Source organism: Cygnus atratus, chromosome 25 (assembly GCF_013377495.2).
Source record: "Cygnus atratus isolate AKBS03 ecotype Queensland, Australia chromosome 25, CAtr_DNAZoo_HiC_assembly, whole genome shotgun sequence".
In the NCBI taxonomy this organism is placed as follows: domain Eukaryota; kingdom Metazoa; phylum Chordata; class Aves; order Anseriformes; family Anatidae; genus Cygnus; species Cygnus atratus.
The window spans coordinates 3,119,460-3,141,887 of record NC_066386.1 but is presented as its reverse complement, the minus strand read 5'-3'; the positions used below and the strand labels follow the sequence as shown (position 1 = coordinate 3,141,887).

Below are 22,428 nucleotides of genomic sequence, written 5' to 3'. Positions count from 1 at the left end.
CGCTTTTGGATATGACCCACGTTAGTGATGTGAGCAGAAACCCAGCGACCACATCGCAGCCTCTGCTTTGGGGGAGCGCCGAATTAGTTCATCTGGTGAGTCTTCACCTGGGTGGTAGCGGGGCCGATGGCACCGGTGGTGTTCCTGGTGAAATGGCTGAGGTAGCAACGAGCTCCTCTGCCACCCTGTTCTGCTCAGGGACCACCAGAAATGGTGAAGCTGCCCTACCTGTGTTGCCCTCCCACCGATGACTACTTAATCTCAGCCAGCCAAAGGACTGAACGCGGTAAGCAAAATAAACGAAATAAACAAAATTACTCTGAAAGCACCTCTGGGGAGAGCTCCGGAGGCTGCCCCGCTCTTCTGTGCTTGGGGAAGGGGACGGCATCGGGACGCTTCCTTCCCGGGAAGGGAGGACCTGACGTGGGTGCAAGTCCTTGAAACATTCCTGGCTCCCTCGGCATTGCAGCAGAGCTTGAAAAACCTTCGTCATTGTGCTTTTGCTAGCGGGTTATTGTTGCTTCCTTTCGTTCACTTAGCAGAACAGGTGGCCTTATTTTTCGGTGCCTTGGCAGATTTCCTCTTAAGCCTTATTTCAGGGAGTTGAAAGAGGAAGAGGGCACGGGGTGCTTTTTGAAGCCTCATTCACTACGGACCGTATTCCCACCAGCGTTGTGAAGCCCGGAATAGTTCCTCCAGGATTCTTGGCTGCTTTGAAGCAATCATGGTTCCTCGATCTTGAAGTGGGGGACGTTGTCCTACAAAAGAAGAATGTGGCGAGGAGAAGCATTGAAATGGAGAAAGGAGGATCGGAGGCTTTGTTCGCTGCCCCGGGATTTGCCCACTTTGTCTCAAGACATGCAGAGGTTTTGCAGGAGCTTGTGAAGACTTGGAAAGATGAAAATAAACAGGGTCAGCACTCCTCATCTCTGAGTAGTAGGTGGCTGAACAGAACCGCTGCATAACGAAGTTTGACATTTGTTAACCCTCTCCTTCCCCCCCACCTTTTCATCCTACTTTCTGTACCTTTGAGCCAAGTCTGGCCCGAAGTGCCTGGGGAGCAGATGTAGGAAGGTTCGCTGCTGGAACTTTTTCTGGTTTTCTGTGTTTTTTGTAATAACAGCTGAAAATGGGCGCAGCCTGTTCTTTTCCTGCTACGTGAAATGATGAGAGAGGTGCTTAATTTTAGTTTTTTTTTAAAGGGAAAAGCTCCCTGTTGGGAGGGGAAGGGGAAAGTGAAGGAGGGAGCAGAGCCGGAGCCGTTCCCAGCTGGTGGGCTGCCCGCTCATCCCTCGCTGCCCGTCTCGGCTGAGCCCCAGGCAGGATGCGAGCGACCTCTGCCTCGGGTACTTGTTGTTTGTTCTGGTTTCCAAAATCGTCTTGGGTTACGTTTCCAGCATGTTTACTCTTGTCTAAAAGTTCAAACCGTGTCATCTCCTTCCTCTCCTGGGGGATATCCTGTGGAAGCTGGGACTGCCTCGAGAAGCTCTTCCCAGCGAAGCTGGCCCCCAAAACCTGGCTCCCAGGAGGAGGCAGTGAAATTCTGCTCTTGGCTGATTTCTGCAGCCCGGGGTGAAGGATCTGCGCGGTGCTCGTGGTGGCTGCTGTGTGTACGTGGGTTCCAACTGACCGCTGGGTGTAGGAAGCAGCCCTCTGGCGCACCGCGGCCATGTTGCCGTTAACCACGGACATGGAGGAATCAGATCCTCCGTTGAGTTGGAGCTGGGACACTTTGTTTGCTCCTTTTCTTGGTTTATGATTCATTTAGTTTTGGCTGTGACTTGGGGAGGACGCCTGCTACTCTGGTGCAGCACCGGGATTGTTCGTTAGAAGCGGCTGCAGGAAGAAATGCTTCTCCAAGTCTGCACCTCCCTCTTCTCTGGCTTCATGTTGAAATCTCCCTGCTGAGACCACCTGGAGGAGATCAGACACCCTCAGGTTCTGTGACCTCGGTCTCTTAAGAGATGTTTCCAGGAAGATCTTGTTAAGCAATCAGCTGCTGGAGGACTGCTTGCTCCTGACCATCTCTTGCTTAGAGTGGTTTTTTTCGGTAGCAGCCCTACATGCTGCCAGATGCATGGATGGTGACTGCTGAGCTGCGCTCTGTACCTTTGGGGGCTGAATTTAATGGAAACTAGAATGAAATCCTTGGATTAAAGCCTCCACGACGAAGATGATTCCATGAAATGATCCAAACACTTGGCTCGCTCTCCCAGGAATACCACATCAAAGCTAGCGCGGCCGAATGTTTTAATACTTCTTGTACTTGCTGGGACACACTGCTAGGACTGAAAATATTTTCAGCTTGACTGCTCCCTCCGTGAGCACGCAGCGTGTATGGACAGCGCTGCCTGATATTCCGGTGACTGGTCTTAAAAGGCAGAGGAGAGCCGTGTCCCGGGAGCAGACGAGGCTGAGACGAACGCAGCGGTGCCGTGTGTCGGGACAGGAGCTGCTGCAGGGAGACGAAAGGACTGGGAGAGAACGGTGGTATAGGAAAGTAAGCTCAGAGAAACGATGTCATAAACATTTTTTTAGTATTTTTCCCCCGTATACTTAAATTATAAGGCCCAATGGGATTGCTCACGTCACATAGAGAAGGAAGGAATTGTAGGAGTGATGATTTACTCGTTTCTTCTGGCTTGAACTTGCTTAGTTTGATCTCTTGGCCGTCGGTTCTTGTTTCCTCCCTTGCCTGTTGAGTTGGGAAGCCGTGTGGCAAGCCGAAGTGCTCGTGGATGGGATCTTGTTGTCCCGTGCCATCTGAGCAGAGCTCGGATTTGAAATCGAGATGCGGTGGCTTTTGGCAGTTTCTGTTAACACCGAGACTCGACTTAGTCTTGCTTGTGGGTGGATCGCTGGTTATTTCTTCTAACAGAGCGGTCTTCATCCTGAACGATCAGAAAGTCCTTCAAAAGCGTTTTTTTTCCCCTTGTTTAAAAAAAAATCCCAATTCTGTAATTCTGGTTTATGTTCTTTTGTTTCCGCTAAATCAGGACAGAAGCGCTAAGCGTGTTCAGCCTTCACCCGCTGCTGGTGCAGTAAGCCATCTTCTGTCAGCGCCATGTCCTACCACTTTTTGTTCCTTCAATCAAGGTTTATTTAGATTCGTGTTTCTGCAGGAATTACTCAAAATGCCTCCTGTTCTCAGTCTTCCCTTTCAGTTGCTAATCAGCCGGGATGTGGTTTGTCTCCTGTGTGTACGAACTGTTCTGATTGCTTAGCAAGAGTTACCTTTAAAAAATTAAACATTAAGAAGAGATATATATATATTTTTTTTACATACACGGAGCTTTAGACTTGTAAAAACAACTTAACGGAAGAACAAAAGAGCTAAATTACTGAAATCGTGTCGCAGTTCTGCCATGCTCAGTGCAAAGGGATATATTTGGATTAGGGCAGAAGATGAGATTAAGCGCTGAGGCCTCCCCCTCTCTGACAGATAGCTAACAGACGCCGCCCTCATAATTTCCTGCACCGCACGCAGGTCGCAGTTGGCTCGTGAAGTTTGCACAAAGGTTATATTGACACCAGCGGGATTTTGCTGGCGATGGAGGGTGGTGTGCCCTAAATCTATGCCGTCCTTTAGTCCGTAATTATGAGCGCACTTTGGCTCCGTTCCCGGGAAGACGTTGACACCTCCGAGTTTGAGATTCTGGGAGGTGAACAGTGCCTTGTGCTCAGAGATGTGGTTTGATTTTTTTTTTTTCCTGTCCCCCCCCCCCCCGACATGAAGCAAAATGGGCTTCCTGCTTCATCTCTACTACTTGTCAACTCCGGAGCACGGGGCTGTGAAACCAAACAGGGACTTCATTGAAGAATTCTTCGGTTGCTTCTTTCTTGGCTTCGATGCCGTTGCCCTCTTCCTCCTGCCTCCCCTTTTGCGGTGCCATCTGTCTTCCATTTGCTTTCCCGTTTCTCTGACCTATTTCTGAAACACGTTTGCACAACCTCTTCACGCGATGGCTGCGCACGAATGTTTGAATTGTGCCCAGACTTATTTCCTCTTCCTTTTTGCCCACTTTGTCAGGCCTGGCAACTGCCCTTGAGGATCGCCGGGGATCTTGGATCTCGTATAAAGCTCTGAATTTGCAAGGATTTGGTTAAGCCAGGGCCGTACAGAGAATTTTCCAGCAGCAACGAGACAGGATTCGAGGGCAGCGGAGGCGCTGGAGCTTGGGTTTGTCCCTCCAAGTCCTGGGGTGGGGTTGGGGTTGCAGCGGGGTTGCGACTTGCTGGAACTGAACTTTCACAAAGAGGAACTTGATTTACGCAGCGGCGGACAGGGACTTCATTGTCCCAGAAATGCCCGGTATGAAGGGGAGCATTGAGGCGCTGTCACCAGGCCAGGTTCCCGAATCCACACCTGTCGGCTGGCCGCAGCAGCCAGCCCCGTGCCGTCGGGCTCTCGCCTTTCTCACATCGGGATTAGGGCTTGCATCTGCTGCAGTTGGCGTCGAGCTCTGCAGAAGGCCAGCAGCAGCCTCTGGGAGGGGTAAGCGTCGAGCACACGACAGTGCCACCATTCTCTTGTATCCAGAAGAACAGTAAATAGCCATAAATTCCCCAAATTTCCCTCTAAGTGAACCTGGTAAAGGAGGGAGCTCGACACAGTCGGTGTGCTCTGGTACAGGACCGTAGGCCCCACCGAGCATCCCATCCAGCAGGGAGAGAGTGCTGCTGAGCCTGAATAATCTCATGCCTTGTCTGAATCGTTGGAAAATGCTCAACGCAATCAGGGCCGGACGGTGGCGTGCACATAGGGGAAGAATGCAGTGTGGCAGGATTGGTTCAGGAGAGCACGTGCTATCTTCCACTCTTTCCTCTTTGGGGTGGAAAAGGAAAAAAACAGGGGAGGGAGGAGGGCACAGAGCTTCCAGCATCCTGCCTGCGGCGGGGAAGAGATCTGTCCTGCACGTCATGGATCTGGGGGCAAGGATCTCCGTTCCTTTGCTTCCAAATTGTGTCATTTATTTTTCCTGATAATTGAACGTTACGCAGGCAGAGGTTGGCTGTGAAGGGATGGCAGGATTTTGAGAACTTCCTGGGCTTCCTTGCCCCCGCTGCCTGGGGGCTTTCTCAGTAAATGCATCCATGAAACGGTGCCGCTTCCTCTGACCCTAATTACTGGCCGGTCTCTGATGCAGGCGCTGGCAAGGTCGCTGTGGAATGAGAGCTCTGGGGGAAGGGAGAGGTGTATTTAAAAAGAAAAAAAAAAAAAAGGGGGCAAAAACAGCTGGATGTAGGCTGGATGTAGGCTGTAGGTCGGATCATACGCTTCCTCTTGTACATCAGGTGTGCTAACAAATATATTCAAGATTACTAAAGGAGAGGGATGGTTGTAGCCTTTTTTTTTTTTTTTTTGAGACGTTGAGGAAAGAAAATGGAGCGCAAGGAGACAAAAAACCGCTGAACAAAGTGTGTCCGTGGGTTCCTCCCCACCACCTCGGCCACGCTGCAGCCACCAGGATTCGGCCATCGGTTGGGATTCTGTGGTGGGACAGCTGTAATGTCCTGCTCCGTAAGGAAGGGCTTTCCTGTGGGAAGCAGTAATAGCTTCATATACAAGGACCCCCATAATTCACCGTGGACTTACAGCTGCACGCACAGCAGTCAGCTTCTTGCCCTGATCTTGTGCGTTCGCTTTTATTCCTGGTCAGATGTGGATCTCCTCCTACTTGGAGTTAATTCTGTATCTCTCCTCGGTTATTCTCTTCTCTAAACCTTCTGGGCTGGTGCATTTTGGCTCTGCAGAGGAAACGTGGCCGCGCAGTTGTGACTTCACGTAGTTGGATCTGCACTACCCCGATTTTACCCTCTGAAGCCTGTCCCAGGCATTGGTGGGACCCGATAACCATTCAGTACCAGCAAAATGTGGTTTAGAGATGTAAATAGGTCGTGGATAGAGGGAGTGACAGCTAACGAGTTTGGATCTCACTCGCACATCAGCAAGGGGTTTGTACTCGTCGGTGGAAGCGGAGAGTGGTTTGTGGTCTGAGCAGCCGGGGCAGGGAGAGGGGAGGGAGGCAGCGTCTTGCCCGGCACAGCAAGAGCAGCGAAGGAGGTGGCAGCACAAATACGTACGGCGTTTAGCGGGACGCCGTGGGATGTTGATGCCTTACCAGAAGAGCTGCAGAGGAAACGCAGGAGTTGCTTCTCCAGCCGGAGAAGTTTTCAGTGAGTGCTCGGAAATCACATCGCTTATTTCTGTGCCATTCATTGCAGTCCAGAATGGAAGTCAGTTAAGGATCCGTTACGTGCAGACCAGGATGTGTGCGAGCAGTTGAAATAAAAAACGTTATAAACTTTTGTTATGTACTGAACTAAAACCTCCATAGGCTTTTTTTGGCAGCGTTGTCTTATGAAAAGCCGTAGCAAGGTTAGGAGAAACGTAAGAGGACTCTGCTTTTGTATTTGGGGTTTGAGATGTGCTGGTGGTCTGCTTCAGTCTGGCCGCGTAACCCTGTGGACGGTCTGAACTGGAGGATGGAGGGAATTTCTGTGCTAGGTGCCGATCTGAAGCTGGTGTTCTTTGGCTGAACTACTGGGCTGAAGCGAAGTGGGTTTTCTGACCACTGAGACAGGAAAGTTCAGGGAGGGAGCGGGCGGTGCCACACCTGCGTAAGCCTGCCCTGGTGCCCACCTCCCCCTTGGGGACACTCGGAGTGGACTTGGACACCTGGAAACTAGTGCAGCCAGTTTTTTATCAGCTTTGCAGAATGGTTGTTGCTGTGTTGAAGATGCAAACACGCTATAAACGGTGATTGCAGGAATGCCGCAGTTAAGAATTTATTGCGCTCATGAGAACCTCTGGTGTCGAGAACTTGCTCTGAGCAGAGGAGCGCCCACCAAGTTGGCCCTTAGAGGGACACCCAAAGGAAATTTTGCATCTGAAACCTTTTAAGGAACCTCTGGGGGAAATCTGCCATCAAGCAAAAACGGGAACCTCGTGATGTGCAAGCTGCCCGTCCTCGGGCGGCTTTTAGCGGGATGTTACTTTTGAAGCTCGTTATCGCAGCAATCTAAATAGCAACCTGGTTAAAGAGCAACCTGGGCTTGCTGAGCTGCCCTGCCACGTCCATGCCCACTGGTCCCTTGTGGCTGCGGGCGCTCAGCACGCCCCAGCTGTGCTCCTTTCATCGGGGGGACGTGGTGCTGGCTGCCAGCAGCAGACCGGTGAGCTGCCACCGCTGGAGCCCGCGCCGCCGAGCCCTGGGGAAGGCGGCACCGCGGAGCCGTGACAGGCTTCCAGTCTGCGGCTCCCAGGGCGATCGGTGCAAGCCCTGGCCTCGTTGGGCACAGAGGGATTTGCAGTTTGGACGGCGTGCATAGGAATTCCACCGTTTGTTAGCATCGCCAGCTCTTAGCGCCGCAGAAAAGAGTTCTGCAGGCTCATTCAGCTCCCGCTTCCTTCTCCCTCCAAGGCATGCACGCTCTCCCAGGGTTTGAATTACCCCATGCTCTTTTCAGGAAAATAAATAGGGTATCTGTAAGTTTGAACATTAAGGCCTTTGTCAGCCCACAGCGAGTAGCAGAGGCCTCCTGTGGATAAAACTATGTTTGGGGGGAGGAACTTGTTTTACACTGCATTGAGTCCTGTTGAAGGACGGAGCCCTGACAGCACCGAGACTGAAGTCCTCTGTCCGGGGGACAGGTGGAGCACAGGCACCGAGTCTTCCCCCCACCCTTTTCCCTCCAAACCGCTGGTGCCGAGCGTGTTTTGTCCTTGTACCAAAGGGCAGCGCGTACAGCAGGGGTGGAGGAGAGGATGCCGACCGATACGACTCGCTTCGCAGCCTTCAGCTCGCTCGCCAAGTGGAGCATTCGGCCCTTTTTGTCTCAGTTCCTTCCTAGCAGCTCACGCAGGCATTTTCAGCTGCATCCTTCGCCACCTCTGATCGCCGCTGTGCCTTGCTGCTCTCCAAGGACGTGCAGAAGAAGGGCTCTGATCCCGTGCTCGGGGCTGCAGGCAGCACCGTACCCGCTCTCATTGCTGCCTGGCCGAGCGAGGACATCCCAAACGCCTTCAAAAGCCAAACCCAAGGCTGCCCCAGCGCAGAGTGCAGACGTTACTGCTTAGCTTGTCCGCCTGGACTCGCCAGCTTCCACTGAAGCCGGTGATGAATCTGTGTTGTAGGTGTTATGGGGAAAAGGCACGTCACAGCAGTGACTCCTCGTCCCGGGGTAGGGCGGCTGGTGTAGGAGGCACAGGACAGCTGCAGGGAGCTCCTGATTTTGGGTCCGGCACGGGGCAGATTTTTGTGCTGGGTGAGTCGGTGAGTTGTTGGAAGTGCAGAAATTGCTGGCTTTTTAATTGCTGCTGGCGGAGGGGTTCGGAAGATGGTAAGGGCTGAAATAGGGGCTCTTAGCTGTGCTTCGTGGGACCGTGCAGGGTGACTTTTAGCTTCATTAACTGAGCTCTTGGGTGGAAAAACTGCAAAAAAGGAGCCAGGAATGCCTGAGAAATTCAGGGGTGTTGGCAGACGCCTGCTGGTGCCAAAAGGGGGACAAGTGCTAGCGGAGGGAACTGACGTGATGTGTCGGTTTGCACAGAGCTGAGCTGGGAAGTCCCCTGAAAACCCTTCATTAGTGACCTTCGTTAGTGGCCAGTTGCCATTCTGGAAGGTTCTTGGACCTGGTTGGAGCTCAGTCCTTCCTTGGAAAGCGGAGATGCTCTTTGTGTCCCCCGCCTGAGTGCGAATCCTGTTCCTTCAGTTCTTTGTACGCCGCAGCGTCTGCTACAAAAGGCGTTTAACATGGTCGAACAATGCAGATTGTGCCTTTCTTCTCCTAATGGGAATAAAACGCGATTTTCACAGCCTGAGCGTGCTGCAGTTTGGCCATCCTCAGTTACCCCGGGACAGGCGGCTCTGCACAAAGCTCCCTGTCCCCAGTTTCTCTGCCCCAGCCCCAGCACCTGCCCCCACGTCATCGCTCTCGGATTTGATCCGCTGCCGCAAAACCTTTCTGTGGACCGTAATTGCTAATTCCTTAATTCATAATGCCTTAATTCGTGCCTCCTGATGTTCCGTTTCTAGTGCCGTTTGCCACGGGGCCGTAGTCAGCAGCAGCCCCCCTGCCCCTACCCCTAAATGCTCTGTGCCACGTTTCCCTGTGGCTCAGGCAAAACCCAACACAGCGTGATTCACATCAGCCTCCCATCATTCCCTCTCCTTTTTTCTCTTTCCATTTCTCTCTGGACTTTTTCATGCTCCCGTACTGTCCATGAGACCTTTAGCCAGGATTATTTTACTCTGTTCCTAAGGTAAAGGACGGGAGGCCAGAAGTGTGTTGTGTTATTCCTGCGTTAACGCGGAGGGGTTGAGGGAGGAAACTTCTCTTGGTTTTGTGCCAGAAGTAGCACGTTTGCCCCTTCCCTTGGCTAAATGACCTTCAGATTTGATATTGACGTGTAGCTGTACCCTTGCTCTATTTTAGACCAAAGAGGCCGTCTTGGTCTGCTGGGGGCCGCCTCTGGCCGCGCCTGTGCAGGTTGGGGCAGAGCACCGCGACTACCACGGGGTGTCAGAAGCTGCGTTCGGCGGGTGTCCTCTTCTCCTAACAGGCCTGCTATTTCTCGTGCTTTGGAGGGATGACCTTCCAGAAATACATATTTGAAGTCTTGTTGCTTAGGTTGAAGGCCTGGAAATCGGGGCAAGCCCCCAAGTGAGCGGGCATGAGCTGCAGCCGCACGCCTGCGGCAGAGCTCGCCCCCCGTGGGTGCTGAGCAGATTGCCTCGTGCATCACCCCTGGAAGGTGGGGGCCTGGGGGCTGCACCCCACGTGTGAATTCACCCCCTGAGGCTGTTCCACAGCCGTGCTGCCTCTGTTTGCTGCTCCCACGTGCCCCCAAATCTCCTGGTTTGCCGTTAGTCCCTGCCCAGCCGCCCCGTTTGAGCTGCATTTCTCGTTGCTTCTGCTTTGGCTGGAAATCCTTCTTGGCTTCTACCTGTATTGTTCTAATGTCACTGCATGGTCCAAACAAATCTTTTCTAGATTTCTGCTGCTGAATTTCAAAGCCTGCTTGCTTTAATGGGCAACGAGGAAGGACTGGGAAAGCTTCTTAACAGGCTTTTGTGAAAAGGGTTCAGGGCTTTTGTGCTTCAGGTGCAGAGCAGAGCTTACGTCTGTGATGCTCAGAGCTGCGTTTGTGAACTCAGGCTTCACGTTAGGCTTCTGCATTTTGAGATTTACTTGCCAAGCTCTCTCCTTTTCCTCCTGCTCAGGACGGGGAGCTCATCCCGGGAGTGCAGGAGTTTCCCAGGCCTGCAGCAGAGGCCGGCTTCAGCGCCGGCGCTTATTTCCAAGTCCCGTTTTGATCTTGGGCCACAACCTGTGGAGCTGAACAAAGACACCCCCCTCCCCTCAATCCATGACAAAACACCCTTTGACCTTTGGTCCTACGGCTGCATAATAAAAAGGAAAGAGCTGGAAGCGGTGTGCACCCTGCCATTCGTTCCCTTCTCTCCGTCACTCTCTGGTTTTTGCAAAGTGCCGTGGATGGGGGAGAGGAGGTGAAGAGGAAGACTCTGCGCCGTCTGCTGGCTCTGCCAAGAGGAAAACACAAACACGTTTTGGTTGGACTGCTCCCAGCAGTCCTTTTTGGAAGGGCAGGGATCAGGAATAGCTTCCTTGGAAAGACAAGGATCAGAAGTTGCTTCCTTGGAAGCAGTTCGGGCAGGTGGCTGCAGCCCGTGCTGCGGCACCCTTCGTGGCAGCTGCTGAAGGAGCGGTCCCCGCGGTCCCCTCGTCTTGCAAGGAGAGCTGGGGCGTGGGCGTCCAGGGAGCTCCCACATCAAGATTAGAGTTCTTTGTAGGTGCCTGATTGCAAAATGGTTGTGCTGGTGCTGCTCAACTGGAAGGCTTTGCAACCCCGAGGTGACGGCAGGCAGTCCCACGTGCTCGGATGGAGTTGTCTCTGCCTGTGCTGTTCTCACTACGGTGCGCTGGAAGGTTTGAGCATCCTGGAGAACAACTCCATCACTTCTGCCTTGAGTAAACTCTTCTAATCAATGAAGAGCATGTCCCAGATAAGTCCTGTTTTGATAGAGCGTTGTATTAAGGCTGTTCACCAACTGGAGCTCGGAGCTGCCGGCCTCGCACTGGCAATAATTTAACATAGTTTCTGTATTATGGAATATTGATTTACTGTGGAGCATAAAAATGTGCAGTACTCAGCAGAAGGGCCTCACCAATTGTTATGCTCCAGGAACACTGCTGCTCAGGAATGTGAAATAAATTTTCCCTTTTAACAATAGCTCCTGATTTGCATAGTCTCTATTCTCCTTTCCCCAGGGATTGTGCCACTAATGGTCTATCGTGAGCGCTCCCCCATTTTGACACCAAACTACTCTATTTGCACACACACAAAGGGCTGTGCTGTTGAACAAGTGTAGTAACTTTTCAAACGGTTTACTCTGGGCTGTGATTGTCTCCTCTCTGTTATGCACTTACTCTCGTTAGGAGAATTTCAGGCTCTGAGCACCCCCTTCCTTCTCTTTGGAGTTGTGACTGCATTAATTTCGGGGAAGCTTAGCTGACAGAGGTCCAAAAAGTCAGATCCATCCTGTGCAGCTTTTCGTTTCTTCGTGTTCCCTGGAGAAGACACCGGTTTTGTCCGGGGATGTGTTGGGGGATGCTTGGCTTGTGCTCTTCACCAGTACGTCTGCCTGCGCGTGCTGCGCTGGTGCTCTTCGGCAGCGAGCAGTTTTAGGATGGAACTGCAATCTTTGCAATTGGCCGAGTAGTTCAGGACCTCTTACTTGAAAGCAATCTAACCCATTGTCTTGAATTTTTGCAGTTGTTGCTGGTCGTGCTCGTGATACATCAGCGAAGATGGTAAAAGCGCCTCCGTTACCACTTACTGTATCCTCTGCTTCAGGAGCAGGAGGTGCCAGTCCCTCGCTGCTGCGTTTCCCAACAGGCAGGTTGTGAATCTCGTAGTGAAACGGCACTCGTAACCTGAAGGAGGAAAAACAAGGGCCAGATTTGCATGGGGATAGAGCTTCTGTCACTCTCTGCTTTCCAATGGAAGAAATACAACTAAAATACGGGTCTAAAAAGGTAACGATTGTGCTTTCCTGGGTGATCCAGACCTGCTGGGAAGCTGTCGTAAGCAAAATTACAGCGCTGATAAAGGGCCACGCTTACCAAAAAGGAGCATACGTTCCTGGAAGAAGCATGTTGTGAGCTTGCTCATCCTGTTATGTTAGGTATTTAGGCATTGCGGTGCTTAGTCGGTATGACTGGGACTGGTGTATTAATTAGAGCTAAAAAGGAAAAATTACCAATGAACTTAGCAGCGCGCTGCAGTCGGAGAAAACTTTTCCAGTTATTAAAAAAAAATACCAGCACAGACTTTCACATGCGGTGTGTTCTTACCTCCTCGTTCCTGGCTTTAGCCGCCGGGGGTAACGAACTGCCTTGCGTTTTCTGGTGCGATGATGATCAGGCACATTCTGTGCGCTGACCGAGCTGGCTGTTCTCCTGGCCGCTGTGCCTGCGTAGCTGCCCGTGAGCATGGGGAGAGCTATATTGGAAAAGCGCTCCAATAAATTCTCTTACAAACATGGTATTTTCCAGCTGGCTGCTCTGCTGTGCAGCTGGAGAGTCGGTTTTTGCTGGTGAGCCCAGCCAGCCCTTCACGTCCACGCTTTTCTGGCTGCCCCCCTGTCCCCAGGCTGCTCCCCTACCACCTTCCCCTTCTCCCCCCCATCTTGCCCCGTAGCGAGCGGGAGCCGAAGCAGCTTTCAGCCAGGAGCCCAAGTCCTTGCATTGGCCTAGAGGAATAAACTGGGAGTTTGAGGCTATTGTCACAGAACAATTGTTGCTGCTAAGGGCTGAAGAGCAGCTAAAGCTTGCAGTGGATGTTTTTCAGACAGTCAGCTGAATAAATGCTTGGGGCATTACATAAATGTCATAGCGTAAAGATCTGGGGCGCTTGGATCGGAAATATCGCCGAAGTTCAAACCTAGCCCTGGCAACCGGCGTGAGGAATTTCAGCAAAGATCTTAAAGCATTCAGGAGACTGAGACAGACAAAAAAAAAGATCTGAACTCCAGTTCTGAGTCTAGGCAGAGCCTTCTGCTGGGCCGTGCTGTTTCACTTCTGATCGGCACGCCGCCAAACTGATGCCTTGGTTGTGAACCCGACGGAAAATAAAATCATGAGGGTATGACGGTCGTTTAGTTGAAATCTTTTTATAGTTTACCCAATATGCTACATCAGAGCCCTTTACGATTAGGGGTCTTACTGGGATTTTCTTAATTGAGAATTAGGGCGTTATTTCTAATTTTAAGCAGGTGACACCTTGAGACAGCTGAAGAAATTGAGCAAATCTGGGGGGTGATGGAGCAGCAGGAGCTTCAGAGGAACCGGAACGAGCTTGTTGGGGTCACACCTGTGTGTGTGCGATGGTTTGGGGGGTCAAGGACTTTGGGAAGATCCTCTCTGCAGTGATCTTTGGGGAAGGGATGAGGTAGGGTTGCTAAGAGGAGCACCGGCACCAGGCTCCCGTGTCTGTATTTGGAAGGCGTCCTCCTTGGGGCACCCCATTGTGTGCTGGTCACGCTGCTGGGATGGCACGGGGGACAAGGCTGTTGTAATATTTCTTGCCTTGGGACCTGGTCCATTCTTTTGCCCACCAATGCCCGGCCGTGGTTTGGTTCCTGTTGGCTCAGCTGTAGGTGAGCTGGGCGCGACGGAGCTGCTGTCCTGTTGCCAGAACACATTGACACCACGCACAGACCCACCTCGGGAGCTGGCGTCTGAAATCCCACAGATCCTTCTGCCAGCGTGGCTTTAATGACCCTAAAATTAGGGTCACCACCCAAACAGAAGAGGTTTATTGCATCCTTCCAGCTCTTAAAACCAGCCCCTGCTAAGGGATGCGCTCTGCCCTTTGGAGGCACCCAGCCTCCCGTGCCCAGGCTTCGGCAAAAGCCTCCGCGTGCTCCCCGCTGGGTTCGTGCTTCCCGTTTGGGATTGCTCATGGGGCCGAGAGAGGGGCTCACGCAGACGTGGCAGCGACTTGGCACCACCGACCCTGCGCCCTGTCATCTTGCTGGCCTCGGACCCGAGAGGTGTTGGCTGCGTTTCCTGCGGCACAGGTGTGTGTGAGCTGAAATTAAGAGCGATGCGGGTGGCGTTTCACCAGCCAGCAGCGTTGCTCTGAACCAGGAGGTAAAGAAAGTGATGATTTTCAGGTTCTTGGAGAGAAACTGAGTGCGGTGTTTGTTCCGTGTGTGTGCATCTCCATCGAATTTACTGGCTCGTTCCCTGCCAGCTCGCTGGGATGTCTCTTACATGGCATGTTCTTTTCTCAAAGTCTTACTTTTAAGGGAAGGATAGTTCAATAGGTGCTTTTTTGCTTCTGTTTTTGAAGCCATTTGCACTTCAGAGGTATAAAACTTGTTAAGGTAAGCGTGATACTGAGGAATGCAGACGGTTATGATGTTCAACAAGATAAATAATCCTGTGACTTCTTATGTTAGGGAGAACCGAATTCCTGAAGAGTGGATTTGAGCATATTTTTGTTCCACAGCTTCTAAAGCAGTTAAAATTGTCCTGAATCTCAGTAAAACGTGGTAGTAAGCAGCAGGAAGGGCTGGGAAGGTTGTCGTCCCCCCCCCCGGCAGCTGCTTCACTCTGGTATTTTTAATTTCCCTCCTTTGTTCTCCCCTCTGTAGAGCTGTTTGTGGACTGAGTTTTGTACCCTCTGAGGGTTTCCTTAGATCCGCGGGCTGCACTGCACTTCTGCTAGGAAGGGATTTGGGGGAGAGAAAGTGCCAGGAGAGAGTGGCCCAGGGGCAAAGGCTTGGGCTTTGAACTCCAGCACGGGGCACCAGCTCCAGCACGGTGCCACTGAGCCCAGCAGCTCCGTACCGGAGACCTCAAGTGGGGTGTTAGAAATCTGGATTCTGCTGTGCCTAATTGCTGCAGGCTGTGCGGGCTTGTCCCGCCGTAATTCCTATGCAGGACTTCAAGCATCTTTTAATGGCTGGCCTGGGCCAGTTTTTTTTTCTCCTCTTTTTAGTAGAACCGGACCGGAGATGCCAAAACAAACCTTTCATATCCTGATCGGGGCGCTGGTTGCCCTGCAGACAAAGCGTCGCATGTTGCGGCTGCTGGAGCTCTTTGGATGGTTCCTCGGCACCAGAAAGCGGGGCGGTTGGGATCGGCTGTGCTCGAATGCAAATAATGCACGGCCCCGGGTTGCTGGCGGCCGCCCAGGGCTGCCCTCTCCCTGGGGCAGCAGCCTGGCATCCCTGCGCAAAACGCCGTAGGATTTGTGCTCGCAAACGTCCTCCGAGCGGCGGGGTTTTTTCCGGCAAGGACCAGTGGAAATAACTCTCTGCTCCCAGCCTCTCGGGTTTTTCAGAATCCGGGAATGAATGAAGCGGGCTGAGGGTTGAGCTGGATTTAGCTGAGAGCCGAGCGCACGCTGTGAATAGAAGAGCCCGTGGTTCTGTCCATGGGGCGGGGGCGGGCGTTGAGCTGAACAAATTGTTCGCTTTGGCTCCTTCGCAGGCAGAGACGTTAGGGTGGGCTCAGGAGATTGTTCTGGGGAGCTGGTGGGTTTTTCTCTTCCTCCCCTGGAGCTGTTGTGCGGGTGCATTTGGCAGAGCTTAACTCTTGCTCCACCCATAGATCTTGTTTAGTATCAGTCTAGGAAAGTATAAAAGCCCAGTGGTCTGTTAGGGGGGGATGGAGTGGACGTGGGGAGTATACGGGGACGGGAGCAAGCTGGAAAGCGGCACCCCAGTTGGGTGCAAATCTCTTCCCTTCAGTGAGGCACAAATGAAGATCCGGAGAGCACGTGAAAAAGTTGTTTACAGTGCTTGGAGGATGGTGCTTGGATGGCTCCTGTCTGAAACGTACGTGAGCAGAGCGCTGGCCTTTTTACCTGGCCTCGTCCTGTCTTTTCGTCAGTAACGGTGTCCATAGCTTGGAGCCCTACAACAAATGTCCCCATATTTTACAGCATTGTCAGTACTGGCAGCTGAGCCTCTCAAAAAGCAAAAAAGTGGATGGTAAAACATTGTTCTTAACCAGATTTTAATGCTGTGAAGCAATGAGTTGATTTAACCACGAGGTTTCTGGAGGCACCCTGCTATTGTTCAGGAGCAGACGTTGCACCAGTACGGACACGAAGCGCTGCGCTGCCTTCGCACTGCTGAATTCTGCCTTGGGGCTGCTGCCTTGTGGTAGGTAACGCAGGGAAAGCACGCAGAATTAATACGGATAATTTGCCCTTTAATAGAGCTGACAGCTGAGTGTCTTCAACTGTCATATTTGAAGCTGCTTTTTGTGGTCTGCTGGCAGGGTTTGTCCTCGCTGACGAGCCCAGGTGGATATAGGAACGTGGTCCTGGTGCGTCCCTGCTTGTTTGCTGTCGTCGTGGCTGGCAGCAGGACCCGGCCTCTGTTAGGAGCAGGGAATTGCATCAACTGCTGGTGCTCGGGGAGGCACCGAGTGCTCCTTGGAGCATTTTGGCAGGGGGATGCGGAGCTGGGAGCAGGCAGGCCGCGCGTGCAGGGCTTTGGGAGCACCTTCAGGGCTGGCAGAGCGGGGCCCCCAGCGTGGGTTTGGCAAATGTCTCACAAAGGTCTCGATTCCCGGTACCGAGGCCTCATTCGGTGGGCAGATATTTCACCGTCTTACTCAGGAAATGCCCGTGCTACGTGAAAGCAGCTCACACCTTTGCCAGCGTGTGCTGGCGGGAGGAGGAGGAGGAGGAGGAGGAGGCTGCGCCGGCGTCGGGAGAAGGCCTCGGACTCCGGGGCTTTGACCCAGGCCTTGTCTTCGGCGATTTTTTTCCACCGAAAGCTGCGTGGGAAGGGGGAGAGCAAATACAGCGTGGCCTCCGCCTCGGGAACAACTGCAGCTCGGGACAGAAAACCCCTGGGTGTTTGCCAGGGGGAAGTGGAGGAGGGGAGCAGCCACACGGGGAGCTGCAGGGGGAGGCCGGCATGGTGCTGCCCGACCCGACCCGGCCCGACCCACCGCGTGCCCGCGGCACGGGCCCGGTGCCTGCTGGCAGAAAGCTCTCCCTGGTCTGCCCTCGGTCCCAGCAGGGCTGGTTCACCCCCCCTGGGCTGTGTGAAGGTTTTTCAGCATTTCCACACATCCCTCACGGAGCACCGGGATGATTTGGGCTCGAGGTGGTGAAGCAATCTCCCTCCAGACCCTCGTGGCTGCTTCTCCGTCATGGATGCTGCCTCCTGTAAGCGGTTGTTAGCTGTGGTTCCCCTCCAGCAGGAAACTTTTCCGTCCAAAATCCTTTTACTTCACTTTTCTGTGTCGCCGGGACGGTTTAGCAGCAGCTGGCGGCTCTGCTCTGGTCACTTTGCAGCCGGGCCTTTTGCAGGGCATCTCCTGGTGAAGAAAATTCCGTTCATCCCTAATTCCTGAGGTTTGTGGGGCTTGCCCTGCGCTCCGGTGGCATTTGGCAGCGTGGGTCCGTCCGAAGGAAAGCCGGACTGATGGACGGCCGGTGGCTGGGCAGGTGGAGCAGCACAGCTTCTCCCAGGTCTAGGAGGAGCAGAGCAAACACATCTCATCAGACTTGTGGGGAACCAGGGAACTCTCACGGGGCCTTAATTTCCTCTAAGGCAGCGCGTGAAGCCTCCTGCTTGGGGGAAGAGGGCATGGATGTGCCTTTTGTGGGGGAGATCCCTGTGCAAATTCACCCAGAACTGCCTCGTGCACGGCTGCAGCTCAATTTGTGTCGGTTACCTCGGTTTAAGCCCTACAGGCGGAGGCTGTGCTCCTTGGTGCTTATCTCCACGGGGCTCGTCCGGCTTTTACGGCACCGCAGCTGCTGAGACAACTGAACCTAGCACAGGTCGTACCGACGGCAGCGCGCTGACCTAGGTGTTGGCTGTGTTCGTTGGCAGGGCTGTATTTATCCCGCCTGTTTAAAAACCAAACAAAGCAGGGCTCACGCCCTGGTCTGAAATGGCCGAAACCCCGGGCGGCAGCGAGCGGGGCTGGCCGCGAGCACCACGGTTTGGATCTGGGGACCCTAATACAGGGCAGCAGCACCTGCCCCCAGGGGTGTGTGTGTGTGTTTGCTTTCGGGAGCTTTTCTTTGCTGTTCAGGACACTGAATTGAACCCACAACTGCCTGTTGTGTGCTTGGGGAAGGACTGGAGCCCATCCCAAGGACTTGCGCTGATGTAACACGGGATTTTTCCCCCCGCTGCCTTTCTTCAGTCATATTTAACTGCTGTGTTTTTTTTTTTTTTAAGATGAAATGTTTACCTCCCTCCATCCCTCAGCTGCTCCCCGTGCTTTAATCAGAGCAATCTGAGGACTCGGCATGTTGAAGAACTTGCTTCCTGCAGCTCTCCAAAGCCTTTCCGCAGGGAAGGCAGAGGCCGTGCCCATCCCCGCACGTCCAGCAGCGCGGTGCCACCCAGGGGGGGCTGCTGCCACCTTGTCGGGGCTTTGAGTCGTTGTTACCCCAGATGGGCAGGGTCGGAGGCCTTTGTCCATGGGCGAAGGCCCCCAGCCTCCCATGGACACGGCGTAGCATTTCTAAGCATTTTTCTAGCTTGGCTCTGCCGCTCCTCCTCCTCCTCCGCCACTCTTCCTCCTCCTCCACCTCTGCCTGCGCCACCCGGGCACGTGTCGGCTCCCGGCTGCCAGCTCGGCACACGCAATTTACCGGCGGCGCCACCTGCTTCGGCTCACCCCGCGCTGTCCTTGTCGGTCAAGCTGAGTGCCACGCCAGCTGCGTGCGCGCCGTCAGACGGCTGCAGCCCTGCACACGTCACGGCCTCCACCAGGGGAACAAGCCTACCTGGGAACGTATTTATTTTTAAAGAATCAAGCCCCTAAATCATTTTTCTGTCCCGTGGCCGTGTCCTGAGCTGGAGAGGCTGCACGGCTGTCCTGCGTCGTCCTCTGTAGCCAGCTTTGCACGTGCTCTCGCCCAAAGCAGTGCCCACGCAGCAGCACGAGGAGGAGTTTGTCCTGGAGGATGCAGGAGCTGCTCACGGCGCTGCCCGCACCACCTTCACCGGCACCGTCTACCCCCAGGACAAGCCACGCAGCACGGTCAGAGCCATCTGCCTCTCTTCTCCCTTCATTTTCAGCTTCATTCAGCCCCATTTTGGGGCAGGTGGAGCGAACCCTTCTACTAGTCATCATTTCAAAGCCCCTGATGTTTCGAAAGAAAGGAAGTGGGTTTCCCTGCCCCCAGTAGCTGGGTGTCCGGCTGAGGTTTGGGGTGACTGCCCGTGACTTCTTCCAGCACTCTGTTCTGTGCTCGGTTGCTACTTTCTAGTGCTAGCCGAGAAAATACTGCTTTGCAAGGCGTTTGTATAGAGATTCAAACTAAAGAAGCTACAAACCGCGTACCCAAAAGCTGATCTACAGGAGGAAAAGATCTACACTGCAGCAGAGGGAGTAATGGAGCAGGCTCTGAAAAGGCGCGACTCTAAATATAGAGGGACCACGCTACGCCCGGCACTGTTTTGGAAAGTGTGGCTGAGCCGTCGTTACGGGTCTTCCCCTCCTCCACCTGTGCTGCGGGGTGGCAGAGGATGAAGCAGACGTTCCCGCGTTTCGCTTTCTCGGTTTATTTTTGGTTTAAATCCAGTGGGTTTTTCTGGGGTAGGATGTGTCCTGCTTTTAAGGTGAAACAAAGAGTGGCTCTGCCACTGCTCACACCGCCGTGCCGCCTAGGAACCGAAATGGGCGCTGGGTGGTTTTCACCCTTAATCTTGATTTCTGTGTAATGGAAATAAGAGCGAGACTTAACGGAGCAGGACAACGTTGTTCCAGCAGGCACGGGGGCTTTAAAGCACCTGTACAATGCTACATAGCCTTGCAGAGGAAAGCCAGGGGAGGAAGCAGTTCGGAGGTGCTCTCAGCAGCTTTCAACCTTTCTTCTACCTGATTTTTAAAAAAATACTCCCAAGGTGGATCCCCAGCGAGCAAGCACAGTCCTGCGGAGATCGGGCTTAGAACCCCAAACTTTGGGGATGTTGGTGCAGTCGGTTTTACCTGCAGATGCTGAGGATGCCTTTTGTCAAAAAAAAGAACTCTTCTCCAGTCAAATTGGCCTCTGCTTCTGAAATGAGAGTGTGGTAGAATTTCACTGAAACGTCACTGGCGGAGAAGTAACGTGCTCTGGAAAGTCTTGTGGGAAACGACGCTCCAAAAATGACATCGGTCTCGTGGGCGACGGAGTCGGAGCGGCGCTGCCTTCCCAGCAATGCTTGGAGACAGCTCCCTGCAGGAGGAGGGAGAAGGTCTGGTGCCCAGCCACCCCTTTCCTGCCTTTCCTGCAGTGTTATCCCTCGTGGAACAGAATAAAGCCTGACTGGGATGGGGATCTGGATTCGAGCTCTGTGATGGGGTGATGCCGGCGACCGCTGAGCCCTCCGCATGCTCCACCAGCCCAGCAAGAATACGGAGAACGCGTCTTGCTCTGAATTTGTGGGTTTCGCCTGCAGGTCGAAGGAGCCAACTCCTTCGTTTCAGGGTATTTTGCTTAGCTGATGTGAAACTCGTAGTCACCCCGGTGCTTTTCTTGGGGACACGTTTGGTAGCAGCACGCCTGAACAAGGGCAGATGTGTCAGAGGTGCAGATTTTTCTAAGAACTTGATTATTGCTGTTGCGTACAGTCTCTGCAGTGCTTCGGTAATAAATCTCATTTACCACGTATTGCTTTCGCTCTCATGGCTGGTCTCAGCTTCCAAACAGGTCAATCTCAGCAGCAGGCGACTTGGGGTAGTTTGGGAAGAAAAACCTGGACCTCGCTGGAGCTCCTCTGCCTGGTGGGAGGGCGGTCGGGTGGCTGTGCTCCAGCCTAGACAAGATGCTCAGGGCCAAAAATGCTGTAGGAGGAAGGGATGGGGGGAAAAGGGAATTATTTGGTCACTAATTCCTTATTCTAAGACATCCAGATGTGGCAAAGGCTTTGTGCGGCAACACTGGATTCATGCATGCGCTTCTGCCATTGCCTTGTTTCTGCATCATATTGTGGTTTTCTTTCTTTTTGGGTAGTTTTAGTATTTATCCACCAGAATCAGGATGCTTGTGATCCATTTTCATGATATTATGGCTTCTAATGTAGGAGAGCGGAGCCGTGGATTTATGTGTCCCTTGCCTCTTTGTGTTTATTTCTGCCTGGAGCTCGGTAGCAGGGAGCAAGGGCGTTTTTGTAGCAGTTGACTCTAAAATGCGACGCTGTAGTCCACATGCTAGCGAAAGCATATTTATGCTCCTGCTGAACCGTATTTTGTGGTCGCAGCAGAGATAAAGAAGGTGGGCAATCAGCCAAGGGTTGCAAAGCATGTGGGTTCCCCCGTGCAGCCGTGAGATCGGGAGGTGCAGCTCACTTGGTAATTTCTGTTTTTCTTCCTGGCTTCGTTTGCTCGGTCGAGCCATCAGAGGCAGAAAGCAAGTTTGCCGTTGCCCCCTTTCCTGTGCAACACCTCCGTGCAGGGGAGCAGCTTGTGCAAGGCGCTGTGAGCTCTGCTGCTCGCCTCCAAATAGTAGATGCTCTCTTAAAACTGAACGATGATGCGTTGTGAGACTGGCCGCAGTGCTTTAATTGTGGGCGTGCGGTTTGTGCTGGTGTTCGAGCCTATTCTGTGACTGATGCCAGAGGTGCTTTGAAAGGGGATAAGCTTAGGGAGGGAGGGCAGGTGGGTGTTATTTCTTCGAGACTTGGCAAAGTGGGTCTGGCTGATGCGGCCAGGTAGGACTGGAGCTGCTGGTTCAGCTGAGCATGGAATAAAACCTTAACGCTTGCATAGGCAGAACTTCAATCACTGGGTACCAAAAGTTGTTTTAATATCGCTCTGCGGAGGCATGGCTTTTCCAGCACGTCTGTAGTTGGGCTGATAATTATTAGTGGTGGCTAGATGGTATCAGTCGTGCCATTCAGCATGTAGCTTTTGATCTGGCTGTCAGTTCTGCTGGGTTTTCTGTGGGCTGTAGAATTAAAATCTCACTCAAAGTAATCCCCCCTTCCCCTGTCTGTTTTTCCAGGAGACGAAGGGCAGAGTGGAGATGGGCAGCAGACCGTGCAGCCATCGTCAGTCGCTGGAATTGGCTCCAAGCCCACGTCTCGGACCTGGAATACCGAATCCGGCAGCAAACGGATATTTACAAGCAGATTAGAGCCAACAAGGTGAGGACTGTTTGGATACGTGTGATTTTTGCCCTGTCTCCTAACGGCTCTCCCTTTCACCGCAGTGGGGAGTGTGTATGCAGAGTGTGATGCAGTTCCGCCCCCCCCCCCCCCCCCCCCCCCCCCGCATCTCAAAAAGCACATTGCACGGCTGTGACTAATGGTGATGCAATTTGGCATGGGCTGAGTGCAATTCTTTTCCCTGGTTCCATACAGTAACATGAAGAGAGCAATTCCTCACCTAAAAGCCAGTCTTTGGGCTCCGAACAAAACTACT

The 22,428-nt window shown here is 53.1% G+C and overlaps 1 protein-coding gene across 7 annotated transcripts in view; it reads left to right on the top strand.

Annotated features, from left to right (window-relative positions):
- Nucleotides 1-22,428, top strand: part of KANSL1 (KAT8 regulatory NSL complex subunit 1) — a 96,067-nt gene that overhangs the window by 43,549 nt on the left and 30,090 nt on the right. For all 7 annotated transcript variants that reach the window (XM_050715483.1, XM_050715485.1, XM_050715487.1 and 4 more), the window contains one exon: nucleotides 22,010-22,151. In XM_050715483.1, the coding sequence (XP_050571440.1) occupies nucleotides 22,010-22,151 (142 nt within the window). The remainder of the gene's footprint in view (nucleotides 1-22,009; nucleotides 22,152-22,428) is intronic.